General features: G+C 35.8%; 1 protein-coding gene across 1 annotated transcript in view; it reads left to right on the top strand.

Annotated features, from left to right (window-relative positions):
• Window positions 1-17,647, top strand: part of ttc6 (tetratricopeptide repeat domain 6) — a 36,596-nt gene extending 18,949 nt beyond the window's left edge. Inside the window, exons 14-29 of the mRNA XM_073827548.1 lie at window positions 265-385; window positions 624-783; window positions 2,203-2,285; window positions 2,679-2,755; window positions 2,984-3,141; window positions 4,615-4,749; window positions 4,917-5,093; window positions 5,190-5,330; window positions 5,433-5,546; window positions 5,665-5,784; window positions 6,205-6,278; window positions 9,134-9,344; window positions 11,579-11,731; window positions 12,785-12,958; window positions 13,051-13,276; window positions 17,084-17,647. Coding sequence (XP_073683649.1) covers window positions 265-385; window positions 624-783; window positions 2,203-2,285; window positions 2,679-2,755; window positions 2,984-3,141; window positions 4,615-4,749; window positions 4,917-5,093; window positions 5,190-5,330; window positions 5,433-5,546; window positions 5,665-5,784; window positions 6,205-6,278; window positions 9,134-9,344; window positions 11,579-11,731; window positions 12,785-12,958; window positions 13,051-13,276; window positions 17,084-17,241 — 2,282 coding nt within the window. The 3' untranslated portion in view covers window positions 17,242-17,647. The remainder of the gene's footprint in view (window positions 1-264; window positions 386-623; window positions 784-2,202; window positions 2,286-2,678; window positions 2,756-2,983; window positions 3,142-4,614; window positions 4,750-4,916; window positions 5,094-5,189; window positions 5,331-5,432; window positions 5,547-5,664; window positions 5,785-6,204; window positions 6,279-9,133; window positions 9,345-11,578; window positions 11,732-12,784; window positions 12,959-13,050; window positions 13,277-17,083) is intronic.
• The last annotated feature ends 309 nt before the right edge of the window (window positions 17,648-17,956 follow it).

Here is a 17,956-nt window from a genome sequence, read left to right as displayed (position 1 = left end):
TGTTCTGTATTGCAGTGATTAATTAAACATGTAAAGCAGTAATGCAAAAATCACTTTTATCTTTTTTTATAGAGCCATACAGTGCTCGTGTCAGCATTATTACAGTAACTACACTGCAATTTATTGCCAGACACAGATAATGAAAGTGGTACATTAGAGATTCTCAGAGACTATATGCCAGAACTTTGTGCTGAGAAATAAAACCACATGCTTTCAAAGCCAGATCCTCTAATTAGCCAAGCTTTATCTTTATATGTGTTATAGTGATCATCAATGACAGTGCAGAAAACCTGAGCGCGTTCCTGCATCGCGGTCTGGTCTACATGTCACTCCGCCGCTGGCGGCAAGCTATGGATGACTTTGAAGCTGTGATCAAACTTGACAGGTGATGTCCCAGCCTTCTCCACTCTGTGACAAAAAGACCTTCATTTTCTTTTGTTGCACCAGTGCAGCAGGCCGTAGTTGAGGATAAATTTATTGAAGCATGAAACTCTTTGAAAGTTATTTTTCAAAAGATCTCTTCTTGGAAGAAAAGTGACACAAAGTCTCGGAGCAGCTTATTTAAAATCAATGGAATCGTATCTGAGTCATCATCTTTTCTCTCTGTGTGCACCTCTCTAAAGTCACAGCAGATTTACAGCTACTGCTCACGTCAGTTTGGGACTGATCTGTATGCTGAATATGGACCGACATTATGAGGCCATCAAAAGGTTCAGCAATGCACTAAAAGAGGACCCCAACTTTGTAAAAGCCTACGTATGCCGGGCCAGAGCCTACTACAATGTAAGTTGATTTTATATGGATGATTTGTCAATGAAGTTATCAATGTATTTCAAATAAAAAGTATCACTGTTTCTATTGGATGAGGTGTATCCACCTCACGTAAGAGCGGACATGGCCATTTGTAAATGGGTCTGGCTTCCGATCTCATCCGCGTCCAGCTATTTTTAGCTGTACAAAACAGCTTGTTTAGCTGCTTGATATTGCACATTGGTGTGTCTTACCACATTATTTTTAATGTATTATCAAAATTATAACCACACACGTGTTTGTACTGCTAACAGTATTACTGTTTACTGCGTGTTGTTAGTTTTATTAATAATTATACTATGGCAGCGAATTAACCGGAAGACAGGGTTGCCAGGTTTTCACAACAAAACCCACTAATTGCTACTTAAAACTAGCTCAAAGTTAAAAATTGCTTTCCGCAGGAAAAAATGTGTGTTTTTTGGCAGGGTTCACCTGGTAAAATTCAGATTCCAGGGTATAAATATCATGCACATGGAAAAACAACCCGTGGCAACAGTGATAAAGTAGCCCAATTCAGCGGAAAAACTGCAGACTTGGCAACACTGTGTAAAGACAATTTTTAAGAAATACACTGCCCTCCAAAAATTTGGAAACACCCCTGGCAAAGTGTGGTTTTGGATGATCAGCATAAATCCTTATCATTTTTTGGTGCAAATACAATAAAGTAAGTTGACATCATCATTGAAGATTGATTTTGATTGCATAATAATGCCAAAGTTAGACATTCCCCTTCGCCAACTGTGATGCCTGGTTACTGGTTTAAATTTGGCCCAGGTCTTTGGGAAATCCTTCAGGAGGCTTGGAGTAATAATCAATGTTTGAATAAGCTGACAGCTTGGATGCCCAGGTTATTCAGAGCTGTAATAGCGGCTAATGGTGGATATTTTGATGAATCAAAATTTTAAGTTATAAACTGTGTATGTAATAAAATATGTTTTCGTAGTTTGCGTTGTCTCTTTATCAGTTCAAAATTATCACAAATTAAAAAGGATCCATGCCAATATTATCCAAAACCTCACTTTTCTATGGCGCTTCCAAACTTTTGGAGAGCAGTGTATAAATTTAACAAATTTATTTTTAGACACATTTAATATTTATTGTTACAAATATGTTTTGCTACATTTACATTTATTTTTAAATTTAAAACTTGGTGATTTTATTTGACTATGCTTTTCTTTTGGTCTTATTTTCTTTGGTCATTTAACCACATGGACTCACCATTTATAACTTATTATAACTTCTGATTATTTCATTTTTAATTTTCATAGTAATATTATAGATAATGGTATGGCTAGTCCATGTTAATTAGAGATTTTTGGTCACTTTAAATATTTATTTTAGCATAGATTTTGTATAAAACGAACTAAACCATTAATCTTGTATTTTTCACAGGTGAATAATCTGAGCAGAGCGGTGAAGGATTTGACTCAAGCCATACATATAAAGCCAGACGCTTATGATCTGCACATCATGAGGTTATTTGAAGATACATCTTTGCATGTCCTTGATTCTTTTATTATTTTTTAGTTCTTGAGTTGCTGTATAGTTCTTAGGAGATTAAGAACCTAAAATGTTTCCTCAATGGACTTTGTGAAGGATAGAAGTAGAGTTTCGTTCAATAGATCTTACAGCTAATAAGAATACGTGTTCCTAAAATTCCATTAAAAATAATAAGACATCACCTAAAACCTTAAACCAGTACAGCCTACTGAACGGAATTTACTTCTGTCACTCATCTGTGTCCATATATAAAAATCCAACCCTGACTCAGTTCCATGACAACAGGCTATAAAAATAATGTATTGACTTTAATTGGTGAATATCTGCTATAGAGGAAAGTCCTTTCAATTATTGTGTCCTGTTTTTAGAGGGAAGTACTTGTACGAAATGAAACAGTTTGACCTGGCTACCCTCTGTATACGGTACGCAGTGGAAATGAAAACAGGTAATGATCACATAAAGTTAATTTCACTCTCCAGCAAATTGCAAGCATATTTTCAGTTCCTGAAATATCTCAGCCCTTATCTCTGCCCATCTTTTAATGAGCATCATTAAATCTTGTTAGGCCACCTGGCCCAGCTGAAGGTGAAGTAAACCTTGCAGGGAAATGTGGTTTATGTTGCCATAACAACAACTAGACCCTGCTGTAAACCTCTCCTCCTTTCCGTCACAGCTCTGGGTTTATCACCGGTCCAGCAAGCTGTTGTCCAATCGTTCCTGGGGAATGATGCCAATGCCATCATCTGTCTTGAAGAAGCGGTCAATACATGCCCTTCTCCTCCACACCTCATTCTTCTCGGGAGAACGCTGATGAGGGAGCACAGGTTCACAGTGAGTCCGAGACTCGTGCGGGGTGTATCTAAGTCAAGCTCTGTCTGGCAGAACTAAGCTGGCAAAACACCAAAGTTCTCCAAAGACACTAAATACACCAAAGTGATAAACTAGGCTGTGCATTACAGTTATTTCTACAGTTTTAAATACTTTCTTGCTCACCAAGCCTGCATTTATTTGATCCAAAATACATAAAATATTTTTACTATTTAATATAACTGCTTTCAATTTGAATATATCTTAAAATGTAATTTATTCGTGTGATCAAAGCTTAATTTTCAGCATCATTACTCTAGTCGTCAGTGTCACATGATCCTTCAGAAATCATTCTAATATGCTGATTTGCTGTTCAGAAAACATTTTATTATTGTCAATATTTAAAACAGTTGAGTAGATTTTTTTCAGGATTCTTTGATGAATAGAAAGATCCAAAGATCAGCATCTGAAATAAAAAGCTTTTGTAACAATACCATTCAAAGCCTGGAGTCAGTTTATATTTGTTGTTTTTGTTGTTAAATGTGTTGTTTTATAAAACAATTATAGAAATTTTAGATTTGTATTTCAGATAAATGCTGTAATTCTGAACTTTCTATTTTATCAAAGAAACCTGAACAAATCTAGCTGTTTTCAACAATAATAATAATAAATGTTTTTGAGCAGAAAATCAGAATATTAGAATGATTTCTGAAGAATCATGTGACTGGAGTAATGAGAAAAAAAAATCACCCTTGAAATCACAGGAAGAAAAAATATTAAAATAGAAAACAGTTACTTTAAATAGTAAAAATGATTCTAAATTATACTTTATTGCTGTATTTTGGTAGTGTATGTACACTGTTCAAACATTTGATTTTTAATAAAATATTTTTTTATCATAAATACTGTAAAAGCAGTAATATTGTGAAATATTTTTACAATTTAACATAAAATAGCTCTAATATATTTTAAAATGTAATTTATTCCTGTGATGCAAAGCTGAAATTTCAGCTTTTATTACTCCAGCCTTCAGTGTCACATGATCCTTCAGAAATCATTCTATTATGCTGATTTGCTGCTCAAGAAACATTTGTTATTATCAGTTATTATTATTTGTTATTGTTATTATTGTTGAAACAGTTGAGCAGCTTAATATTTTGGATTTTTTTTCATTAAATATGTATTTTATAAACATTTTTGTAAAACAGCATAAATTCTACCAAAATGTATGCACTTTTGCTGCATTTTTTCATGATTCTTCAATGAATAAGAAGTTTAAATAGAAATCTTTTGTAACATTATACATATATTTACTGTCACCTTTGATCAGTTTAATGCATCCTTGCTGAATAAAAGTGTTTTATAAGAATTAATGGAAGTTGTAGCATACTGTAACTTTCATTACCTCTTCTAAAGCATATTTTTTGTCAGTCAGTAAGCAATACTTTAACCTATTAATGCTGCAAGTTTTAAGGATTTATATTGTGTCGTACACAGGAAGCAGTGGAGAGTTTCACAAAGGCTCTGTCACTTCTGGGTACCAATAAAACCAAACTCATTACTTCGCAAGAGGCTGCGGAGGTCTTCTATTTTATCGGCATATGCTACATGAAACAAATGCTTTTGTTACAGGTAATAAATGGAATATTGAATCAATTAAAAATGTAACTTTCTAACTTTCTTGAAACACGTTTCTGAGTGGTCCAAAAAATGTTAACAGGGATGTAGCATTTTATCACATTTGGAAAAAAACACAACCTGTATCTGTCACTATTCTCTCATCACCTTTTTCTTTCCAGGAGAGTGAAGACTCTCTCCTCCTCCAGGCTTTGGATGCTTTTAACAGCGCTGTGAGCATGAATCCAGACCACGCTGAGGCTCACCATCAGAGAGGCCTGTGCCGTGTGCATCTACAAGACTCCACAGGCGTGCAGGACTTTAACAGAGCACTCCAAATCAACCCCGGCCTCTATCAGGTATACCTTGATTCCAGCTCAGTGCATGGTCTGTCTGAACTGATATTTTTCTGTGCATTAGGTTCAGATTTAAAACATGTTTTTCATTTTTTTCAGGTGCATCTCAGCCGAGCTGCCCTTTATGGGGCTCAAGGACGATATGCAAAGGCTGTACTCGACTGTAATGAAGCTGTCAGGATCCAGCCCAAGAGTATCAGAGCATACTTGTATAAAGGAGCTCTCAAATTCTATTTGAAAGTTAGTAAAAATAGCACACTTTTGAGCATAATTACCTGTCACTTGAGACTGATTATCTCTATAATGTTCAAGAGAAATATTGTGCACTTATTATCGTTTTAGGCATACAAGAGTGCAGTGGAGGATCTGACGATGGCAATCCAAATGGACAATGCCTGTTCTTTTGCTTACTACAACCGCGGCGTGTGCTTTCACAAGCTGCAGGATTATGAGCTGGTGACGTTTCCTTTCATTTCCCAGCATTGTATGCGGGATCTTATATACTGAAATGTATACAAATGCAGGATGCTTTTTTTCATAACAATTGCACTGCATTTGCATTTTAATCTTCAAGGCTCTCAGAGACTACAGCATTACGCTGCTCTTGGGCTGTAAGATGGAGCTTGAGATGAAAGTGTTGATAAACCGTGGCCTTCTCTATGTGGAGTTGAATGACTATGGCAGTGCCCTTCAGGTAAGCCATGCACGGTTATAAGGAATAAAATAAGAAGGATTGATTGCATTGGACCTGTCGTCCCTTTGTCTTAAGGATTTTGAAAGCATATTGATCATGCTGGAGTGAGGTTTTCCATATTCCTCTATTCTTGTTTTCAAAGCCGACATGAAATCCCATTTACAACTGAGTTTTATGTCCATAAGTTGACATTTTGGAGATAAAAACAAAACTGGGCAAAACAGTTCATCTCTTGAGAATTGATTGGATTGTCAGAGTAGACATTAAATATAAGAATAAAGCCAGTTGGCTTTTAGAGACTGTTTTGGAATCGATTTTTAAAGTAAATGGAGTCGTTTTTGTTTTTGACTTTAGTAGCATTATTATATAAGCAGTAGTGGTAAAAATAATGTTAGTGAAAATTATTGTGTTTTGTTGTAGGATTTCAAGGCTGCAGCACAGAAACAACCAGCGGATGTAATAATTCATCATGCACTGGGAGTTATTCACCACAGGTGTGCATTTATTTTGAGTTGTTATTGAATATGATTGACCATTTCACAGTGCTAAATTGCCATGCTTAAGCTGAGAACCATTTTCACTCAGTAGTGGCAGTGAGGTTATAATAACTGCTCCACAGCATGTTAAACTGCTTTTGTGTTAAAAATTAAAGCTCTAGGCTTTAGCCCCTTTGAGAGACCATCATGGCAGGTCATGCAGTTTTATTGCCTAAGAATTTTCTTTGAGAACTGGGAATTCAGTGAATTTAGTTGAGTTTTTTTATTCTGCTCTTTATAATGAAATACTGAATGCACCACAGTAAAGAGGTGATTCATGTAGTATAAATCTGTAGGATGTATTATAGAAAATCTCATTTTCATTTTCTCACATCAGTCTACACTCCATGCACCTTAATAACAAAGCAACAACAGAACTGTCACAACTTCATATATTTATAAAAAATAAATAAAAAAAACAGAAATAAGTACATTGCATAAGTATTCACACCCTTAACTCAGTACTTAGTTAAAGCACCTTTACAGCCTCAAGTTTTTTGGCAATTTGGCAATTATCTGCCATTCTTCTCCTTACCTCTTTTCTTCTCAAGCTCTGTCAGCTTGGATGCAGTCTGGCAGACATTTTCAGGTTCCTCCAGAAATGTTTGATTGGTTTAAAGCCAGTGGCTGGGCCTCTCAAGGACATTCACAGAGTTGTCTATAAACCACTCTTGCTGTGTGCTTAAGGTCATTGCACTGTTGGAAGGTGAACCTTCGGCCCTGAATGCGGTTCTCAATGCTGTGGACTGGGTTTTCATTTTTACTCAATTTGGTGCATTGAGCTTTTCTTCTTCTCTGGCAAGTCCTTCTGTCCCTGGTACTGAGAAACAGCCCAACAGCATGAGGCTGCAACCAGCACTCTTTACTGTTGAGATGGTACTTTGCAAGTGATGAGCAGTCCCTGATTTCCTTCAAACATGATGCTTGGAATTGAGTTTAATCAGTTGAGTCTTATAGTCCTTTAGGTGCTATTTTCATGTGTCTTCACTGGGGAGAGGATTGAGTCTTGCCACACCGCCATAAAGCCCAGATCGATGGAATGTTGCAGTGATGTTTGACCTTCTGTAAGTTTCTCCCATCTGCATATATGATGATGGAGCTCAACTAGAGTGACCATCAGGTTCTTAGTCACCACTCTAGCCAATGTCCTTCTCCATTAATTGTTCATTTTGGCCAGGAGGCCAGCTCTAGGAAGAGTTGTGGTTGTTTTAAACTTCTTCCATTAAGGGTAACAGAGATTACATTCTTCTGTGAACCCTCAATGCAGAATAATTTTTTTCAACTCTTCCCCAGATGTCTGTCTCTGAGCTATACAAGCAGTTATTTTTACCTCAGGGCTTGGTTTTTGCTCTGAAATGCATTTTGAGCTGTTAGACCTTTTATGATGTGTGTGTCTTTTCTACTGTAAATCATACCAATTTAATTGAATTTGCCACAGGTTAACTTCACTCAAAGTGTAGTAATATCTACAAGCAAGACAAACATTCCTGAGCTAAATTTCAACTGTCATAGATAAGGGTATAAATACATATTTTTAATAAATTTGCAAAGATGTTAAAAACTTGCTTTGCCATTATGGTGTATGGAGTGTAGATTGGTGTGGAAAAAAGTATTTTAAGGCAGGAACATAACAAAATGTGAAAAAGAAGGGGTATGAATATTTTTGCAAGGCACTGTATATTAAAGTGGAAAAAATGTATTAATAAAATAAAATATCACACACATGAAATTATGCCGATTTATGTAAAGAAAAAAAATATTCTAAGAGGGTAATGTAAATGTAAATTATGCCTGAGGAAAATGCAAAAGTAAATTATGCCTAAATTATGACAAATTTATGAGCAAGCTTTTAATATACACTCTACCATATTTACTGTGGAAGGCTTGATGCATTTTTTAGCATTCTTTGCTGAATAGAATATTTAAAAGAATTTATATGAAATTGAAATTTTTTGTAACATCATAAATGTCTTTACTTTCACTTTTGATTAATTAAATCCATCATTTCTGAAGAAGAAAAAAATAAACTTACTGACCCCAAACTTTTGGATGAGAGTTCAAAATATGTATGCCATGGCTCTATTATTATTAAAGCTCAAGAACTTGTCAGAGAAAAAAAAATACTGTATTTTTCTTCTCATAGTCCTGTGAGTAGAGAGTTTGAGTGGAAGAACACTCTAAAGACTGCATTATTAATGCCGTCCCAAAACCTTGTATGACATTTGTAAATAGTTATTGAAGCTCTCGGTGAGCTGTGCCGCTTATCGTGCAGATCTGCATTTAAATGGAGCATTCACAGCATATCTGTTATTATTATTGATCAACACTCAAAAGGTGCTGTGCTTCCAGAATATGTTCAGACCGATTTAAATCAGATTAACAGCCTGTGACAGACAGAAAATCTCATATCATTGCATGGACTATATAATATAAAATATCTTAGTAGCTCACTGATGAGACACATTGCTCTCCGAACTATCATTTACAGAAGAACAGAATGCTTTCAGATCCATAGAAGTCGACATTTGCACATTTTCATTGCTTTAAAGGAGCACTTTCAAATAAATGGCTCTCCACAATAATTGCAGGGTGTGTTTTTCCTTTTTTAAACTGACTTCTGGGGGAATTCACTGCTCACGCTAGGAATGTTGCACAGCTTGTAATCCAATGCTTCAAAAGTAAGCAAGAGAGGATATTTTTACAGAGCATTCAAGGCAAAGTTCATAATTAAGCTGACAACTAATATTCATGTGCAAACAGAATTAGGACACATCACTGAGTGTAATAGTCTGCTTTCTTTGTCTGTTTTCAAGGCTCAGCCAGTTACAGGAAGCTGTAGATGCGTACAGCCAAGCTTTAAGACTTGATCCCTTCTTGCAAGATTCCCATGTGGGCAGAGGCAATGTTTTCATGGATTATGGGCACAATCACGCCAGGAAACAAGCCCAGAGGGACTTTCTCTCAGCCCTGCATCTCAATCCACTCTGCTCAAGTGCCCGCATTAGCCTGGCATACAACTTACAGGTAGTGTAAAAATAATTGTCTTGCTTCTTTTTATTTCTCACAGGTTGATTTTTCACAGCTTAACAGACTTAGAGAAGTTCCCAAATGCTTCATTTTAGTATCTATTCACATCCTTCACTTAATCTCCTTTGGAGAAATAAAAAGTAAAGTAAAAAAAAAAAAACCTCTCGTGTGTGGATAGCATACTAGCTTTGATAATTTGGTTTTGGGAGAATTTGATTTGAAATGTCAATGAATTTTGACAGCAGACTTTTGTTTTCTGGCAAAAACGAATCTTTAGAGGAAACGCATACAAGACTACTGTTGTTTTCCCCTTAGTAGAACACCTAAGCAACAGGAGATTTGAATAGTCTCTATTTAATCTCACTGTCTAGGGTTAAACTGGAGATAGTAGAGAAATGTTTTTTTGTTTTCTATGGGTGACATAAAAAGTTTGCATAGTACTGCTGTATTATAAATTGCATTTGTTGCGTTTGTGTTTGTATGGAAGCTTATTTCTGCAACAAAATTAAAAAAGTTATGTAAATTGTGACTTTTTTTCTCACAATTCTGACTTTTTTCTTGCAATTTTGAAAAGAAAAGTCTTGTTTTGAATTTTGAATTTGCAATGTTTATCTTGCAATTGTGAGATTATATCTTAGTTTCTAAGAATTGTGAGAAGAACAAAGTTTTTATTTTGTGGCAGAAATAAGCTTCAATATTTAGGGCATCAGTATTTGTTTCTTCTCAAATGCAGCAAATGCAGCAATATCCTCTACTCAACAATTAATACACTTTTTCATAGTTTTGTGTTTTAATACACATAATCATGTCAGCAAGCAATCAGTGTGTCTGTTAACACTCAACTCACAAGAAAGTAATCATAACTGACAATAAATTTGTGACAGCACCATTAGTTGTTTTAGAATTCCTCAATTACTGAACTACTATAATATTTTGGATTACAAACATTTGAGTGGTCTCTTTAAATGCTTGAAATGTAGACAACAAGCAATTACTTTGCCGTTCAAAAGTTGGGTTCTGAATCTCTTATGGTCATCAAGGCTGTATTTATTTGATACAGAAAAAAACTGTAATATTGTGAAATATTATTTCAATTTCTAATATTGGTTTCCTATTTTAATATACTTTAAAATATAATTTATTTTTTTATTTATTTTTAACAGCCATTACTCCAGTCTTCAGTGTCCCATGATCCTTCAGGAATCGTTCTAATATACTCATTTATTATCAGTGTTGAATCTGTTGTGCTGCTTAATATTTTGTGCAACATGTGATACTTTTTTCTTTGATTCTTTGATAAATAAAAAGATAAAAAGAACAGCAATTATTCCAAATAGAAATCTTTTCTAACAATAGTCTTAAATAAAGTCTTTACTATCACTTTTTATTTATATATAATTTCTTTAAAAAAGAAAGAAAAAATGTACTGACCCTAAACTTTTAAATAGTAGTGTATATTGTAGAACAAAATTTCTATTTTGAATGAGCAGTGTTCTTTTTTAACTTTTATTTATCAAAGAATGCAAAAAAAGTATCACAGGTCGCAAAAAATATTAATTGTTTCCAAAATTGATTATAAATCAGCATATTAGAATGATTTCTGAAGGAGCATTTGACACTGGAGACTGGAGTAATGATGCTGAAAATTCAGCTTTGCATCACAGGAATAAATTCTATTTTAAAGTATATTAAAATAGAAATTACTATTTTAAATTGCAATAATATTTCACTATAGTACAGTTTTTCTGTATTTTTGATAAAACAGATACAGTCTTCAAGAGCATAAGAAACCTCTTTAAAAAAATCATACTGATACTAAACTTTTGAACACAAGTGTATATATTATAAATAATCTATACTTGGTAAATCTTAGTCTTGTTAACCTTGGTAATCTTTATTTCTACATTCTCCTCTATTCAAGCCTTTTGTCTGGTCTAGGATCTTTTATCTGTGCACACTGTCTCTGTTCCTGAATTCTCTTTTAAAAAAGAAACCTTTCTTTATTATTAAATGTAGACGTACTAATGGCCAATGCGCAGAGACAAACCACAGAAATCAGGTCAACGGTGGGAAACAAACAAGGATGTATCTGATTCTTTTGGTATTCATCCTGGCCCTCATTATCTCTGTCTTTTACCCCAGAGAGGGAGCGGTATCTTGCAGACAGCCTGTTGCCTCTCAAGTCTATTGATTTCCACTAATCCATGTCGATATCTTGTCCTCTACGGCAGGTTTTGGGATTCTTCCAGAGAGCCTGGAATCAGTTCACTGTGGCTGTAGAGGTGAACCCTGAATGCTGGGCAGCATATGAAGGCAGAGCTGTCACCAACCTACAGATGGGCAACATGTCTGCAGCCCTGCAAGATATAAATACTGCTATAAAGGTTGTCAGTAAAGATTTCTTAAAGTGATGTGTACTTGTACAGTTGAGGTCAGAAGTTTACATACACCTTGTAGAATCAACAAAATGTTAATTATTTTACCAAAATAAGAGGGATCACACAAAATGCATGTTATTTTTTATTTATTTACTGACCTACTTATTTAGTACCGACTTATTTTGTCTTCTGGGAAACATGTCAGTAGTTTCTGAAGGGCAGTACTGAATGAAAAAATATATATTTAGGTAAAATGTGAAAAATGTTCACATGTTCAAAACTTTTCACCCCCGGGCTCTCAATGCATCGTTTTTTTTTTCTTCTGAAGCATCAGTGAGCATTTGAACCTTCTGAAATAGTTGCACATGAGTCCCTCAGTTGTCCTCAGTGTGAAAAGATGGAATTTTTAAAAAACAATTTTAAGAACAGCGGACAGTTTAACTGTTCAGGACAAACGAGGGACTCATGAACAACTACCATTAAACACAGTTTACTATATGTAAACATCTTTTATGTGAAAAATCTTGTTCAGGTCAGTACTAAATAAAATAAATAACATGCATTTTGTATGATCCCTCTCATTTTGGTAAAATAATGAACATTTTGCAGATTCTGCAAGGCATATGTAAATGTTTGACCTCAACTGTATTTAGCAAGGATGAATCAAAAGGTATAATCAATTATAAGGTTGCAAAATGTTTCTGTTTCAAATAAATGCCGATCTTTTTTAATTTCTTTTCATCACAGAAATGTATTACAGTTTCTATTGTTTTCAACAATGATAATAATAATGTTTCTGAGGAACAAATCAGCATATTCAATTTATTTCTGAAGGATCATGTGACACTGAGGACTGGAGTAATGATGTTAAAAATTCATCTTTTCATCACAGGACTAAATTACATTTAAAATATATTAAAACAGAAAACTATTATTTTAAATTGTGGTATTATTTCACAATATTGGTCACACTTTTCCATACAATGAAAGTGATTTTTTTTTTTTTTTTTTTTGTGAATTATTCCTCTAATATCTTTTGTCTTTGCCCTTTCTGTGCAGTGTAACCCTCATGCAGAGCAGCTATTCACAAACCGAGGTCTGATCCAACAGTTCATGGAGGATAAAGCTAGTGCCATGAAGAACTACCAGACCGCTATCAGTCTCAACCCGGGATATGCCCTCGCCTACTTCAACGCTGCCAACCTCTTCTTTTACAATGGACAGTTTGAGCAGGTAAAACCAGAAGCAATTCACTACTGACTCTCTTGAGACTTTCTAGAGGAGAGCCACTGATATATAGCGAGTCTCTTTTTTGTGTGACACAGGCATGTGAGTACTACAGCCGAGCTTTTGAGCTGGACCCCTCAGATGAGTCTGCCATCCTGAACCGAGCCATCACTCATGCTCTGCTGCGGAAGGTCCCAGAATCCCTGCAGGATTTCAATGAGGCTCTCTGCCTCAACCCGCTGTCTGCACATGCCTACTTTAACAGAGCCAGCCTGTACTGCTCTCTCAGACAGTTCCAGTCAGCCGAGAAAGACCTTACGCAAGGTGAGCCATAGTACTGCCACCTTTTATTAAAGGAGTGATATTCCACACTCGTGTAACATTATGTCCCCTGAAGTCTGCAGATACACAACCAGTCAAAAAGCTTGGAATAATGAAAGATCTTTAGTTGTTTTTGAAGTAGTCTTTATGCTCAAATCTGCTTTTATTTAAACAAAAATACAGTAAAAATTGTAATATTGTGAAATATTATTACAATTCAAAATAATTGTTTTTGTAGAGACAAAAACTAAACTAACTTGTATGATTTATTTAGTCTTATGCTTTTAATTCTTTTTTATTTGTATTTCAATCTAACATGAGATTGATAACCTTATAACAACTGATTTGGTAGTACGTAGTTATTACAAATTCTCCTATGAATACTGAAGGTCACATTAATCATCATGCAGTGTGTCATGAAAGAGCAGGGCCAAAAGCTGATTACAAAGTGTATTGTTTTTTGATTTCATTGGCGTATATATAGAAAGGTTATTATGTTCCAACTTTGAAACATCCTGGTATTACTATACCAATAATGATTCAACGCTTTACACAGAGATTTGTACATCAGGCCCACTTTCAATGTCGTCTGCACTTAATTACGTCTGATAACACTGGCTGATATCTCTGTGGAGGGCTTTTGTCAAGATGTTGAATGGAGAGCTGGTGAAAAGATAGCAAAGTTGTCTATATCCTCAACAAATCCAACCAGACACTCACAGTGTAGTCTCAGACAGCACGTAGTCAGACGTATCCCAGGTCCTCTCATTGACTGTCTGATGCAAATTGCACGTTGAAACCATTAGCTGTAATCTTGCTGGCATTATTTATATATATATATATATATATATATATATATATATATATATATATATTCATACCCCTGGCAAATTCTGATTTAGTTACTTTTATAAAACCAGCAAGTGTTTTTTTTTGACCAGAGGTGTCGCAGGCTTCTCCCAAAAGATAATAAGACGATGTACAAGAGGCATTATTGTGAAAAAAGATATTTCTCAGCTTTTATTTACATTTGAACAAAAAGTGGCATGTCCAAAATTATTCATACCCTTTGCAAACTGTCACAGTCTATGGGAAAATCCAAAGTTCTATACCATTCCAAATAGTCCAAGCTGTTCTAAATCATCCTAATTACCCTGATTCGTTTGAAGCAGCTCTTTTAATTAAAACAAAAGTTATTTGTGCTGGCCAGGAAGATAGTGAGAGAAGTAAAAAAAAAAAATCCAAGGATTCTGCTGTTGGCCACATCTCAAGGCATACAGTCCAATGGACTCTGCACACCGCTGGGTTCCTCGGACACAGACCAAGGAGGACACCACTTCTCTAGATAAGGCACACAAAAGCCTGCTTGGCCTTTGCCAATGCTCATCTGGACAAAGAAGAAGACTTCTGGTCTTCTGTTTCATGGACAGATGAAACAAAAATTTAATTGTTTGGCCACAATGATGTAGCCTTCATTTGGCGTAAAAAAGGAGAAGCCTTCAACCCTAAGAACACCATCCCCACTGTCAAACATGGTGGTGGGAACCTAATGTTTTTGGGTTTTTTTTTTAGTCGGTGGACCAGGGAACCTAATCACAGTAAACGGCACCATGAAAAAGGAGCAATACATCAAAATTCTCAACACACAGCAAAATTGGTGAAAAAATTGTTCACAGACAAAAACATTAATGTTTTGCTGTGGCCCAGTCAGAGTCTTGACTTAAATCCAATTGAGAATCTGTGGAGGGAGCTAAAGATCAGGGTAATGGCAAGGAGACCCTCCGATCTGAAAGAACTGAAAGAGATAAATTGGCAAAAATACCAGTGGAGACATGCAAAAAGCTGATCAGCAATTATAGGAAGCGTTTAATTGCTGTAATAGCCAATAAAGGCTTTTCTATTGATTATTGAGAAGGGTATGACTCATTTTGGACACTTTTTTTCTAATGTAAATAAAAAACAGAGAAATATTTTTTCCACAATGATGCCTCTTGTACATGTAACACTTGGGAGTCGGGAGACAGACGTTCAGATCCAAATGCAGGCTTTATTTAGAAGGCGTGGTAAACAGACAGGGTAAATCACCGGCAAACAACAACAACGAGGATAATCCAAAGAGTAGTCAAACACAGGCAGAAGGTCGGGGCTGGCAGCGAGAATCAAAACACGGGGAGGAGTCCAGGAATCAAACACAGGGAAAACAAACACGGAAAGAAACGCTCGGAAATAAAGACCAGATGGAACAATAAGACTTAGCCCGGAAGTGTGTGTGTCTGTGGCTTAAATGCATGTGGGTAAATGTGAAACAGGTGTGTGCAGCAATCAGTGCAGTGGAAAACGAGGAGCAGGTGTGTGCAGTGATTGGTGCAGTGGCTTGTGGGGAATGCAGTCCAGAATGTGTTGTGCAAGAGTTCATGAAGACAGGATGACCACATACGTGACAGTACATCATCTTAATATCTTTTGGGAGAAGCCTGTGTAATTTTTTCGGTCAAAAAAAAAACTTGCTGGTTGAATAAAAGCAACTTTTTGTTAGTCAGAATTTGCGGCAGTGTGTGTGTGTGTGTATGTATGTGTATATATATATATATATAGTTTTTAAGTTACATCTGAAAAATCAGTGCTTATTATATTTACTGTCTGCTATTTCAGTATTTTCACTAGCCATAATATGAATTAATTATTATATGAATTTTCATCATTTTTCATCAGTCATTGTGCTATAATTTCAGTTACAACTGCCGCTAAACACCATGTAAAAACATCTCTTCCTTTTTAAATAGCCAGTACTTGACCTAAACAAGCTGTGGTGTAGAACAGACTTAAAACTCAAAGTCCAAAGAGTGTCTACTTGAGTGTGTGTGTGTATTTGTGTGTGAGGTAGATGAAGACTTTCAGCCCACACTTTCACACATAAGAGGACCCGAGCATGATGAGTTTAGCCACATGACTGCCTGGGGACAAGAAAAAAAAAAGACAGAAGGAAAACAAATGCAGCAACCATGTCCCTTTACTGCTCTACAACAAGAGACAGGTGGTTACTATGGTTACAGTGTAAACCAATTATAGATTTCCTCTTGGCAGGCTGCATATTTATGAAGTCGAACGAAAGGATGTGCAAGCATTTCTGATATGAAAACCCAGAGTTTCCTAGAGCCCATTCCTAATTCCCTCCGCCTGCGGCTGAAACAGGTGGGATATTAGGAAACAGATGGCCCTTGGTGTCTAATGAGTATGTTCTCCGTGAATGGAGTAATCACTTGCTATTCCAGTGTGCGCTTTCAAACAATCTAATTTTGTTAGCCGTAAATAGACACATTGAACACTTATCCTATAAGCCCTAAAAGCGAGGTTTTTCTACATTATCTCACTCGAATCAAGGCCTTTACATGCGCAAGCTCTTTGAAGCAAAACAACGTCTGTAAAGGTACCAGGCGAGCGATGGTAATTTATGCAAATGCAGATGGCAAATTGCTCGCAAATTGTCCCTCTTGTTTGAACTAAAAAGTAGATGTCCTTCTTTTCGCTGTCTCTCCCAGCCTGATGTTTCAGTCACAAATAAGTACTGTGTGATGCCTGCTAGCCTAATATTAACGTCAGTCTCTGTGTGAGAAGAACAGAGCTGAGAGTCTAACTGTGAACAAAGCTGTTGTGTTGAAGACAACACAAATAATGCTACACCTCTCTGTGCAAACAGGAAGACAGGTTGATAAATGCTGGGGAAGGTGAGAGTGACATTTTGCTCTAACATATCTTTGTGTGTGTGTGTGTGTGTGTGTGTGTGTGTGTGTGTGTGTGTGTTTCTTGAAGCTCTGATGCTGCAGCCTGGAGATGCTCTTCTTTATAAACTGAGGGCTGATGTTCGGGGGCATCTGGGGTGGATGGAGCAGGCGCTGGACGACTACAGGACCGCAGTGGAGCTTCAGGACTCGAGATGCTGCTCAGGGTCGGAGAATGAACAGAATTAGATTTTTGCTTCTTAGTTTATTAAAATTAGCTAATGGAACACAGTTGTTGAACATTTTTGTCTGCATGGAATCATTTTAAATTAGTTAAATTAGAGTTGGAAACTACATTAAAAATCAAGATCCAGACAGACAATTTTAATTTACAGTCAAAATTTGTTCAGATACCTTAAACGTTTCTCACATTGTCACAGTTTATTCCCTATAGTTTAGAAAATGGTAGGGTCAAAGACTTTAAGATGGCCAAAAGAAATTTACAAAAGTGATTATATGTCCATATAAGCACATTAAATGTAAGTAAAGTGTCTATTTTCAGACAACATGCTTATTCTGACGTGTACATATTAAAATGTGTATAAGTATAAAGGAGCATATTAAATTAAAGTACCTTATGTATTTTGAAAATACAAAAATATTAAGATCAAATGTATTTAACTGCAAAATACATTATCTTTTTACAAGGGTCATCAAGGGCCCGTTTTCCACAAGTTCATATGAGTCTTTAGGGTCTAAATGAAAAGTCTCTAATATACTTTGGTTAAAAATTCTCAATAGTAGTGTAAAAAACACCCTTTTACCTTGTCAAAATCAGCTCTGCAAAATATCAGCTCATTTTATTGCATGGGCCCTTTAAATGCAAATGAGCTCTGCTCGCCCCACCCGATTACAAGCTGTAATGTTTACTTTAGCTGCAGTTAGCCGCATTTAGCTGCGTTTA

This window comes from Garra rufa, chromosome 21 (assembly GCF_049309525.1).
Source record: "Garra rufa chromosome 21, GarRuf1.0, whole genome shotgun sequence".
Classification (NCBI taxonomy): Eukaryota; Metazoa; Chordata; class Actinopteri; order Cypriniformes; family Cyprinidae; genus Garra; species Garra rufa.
This window is presented reverse-complemented; position numbering and strand designations above follow the sequence as displayed.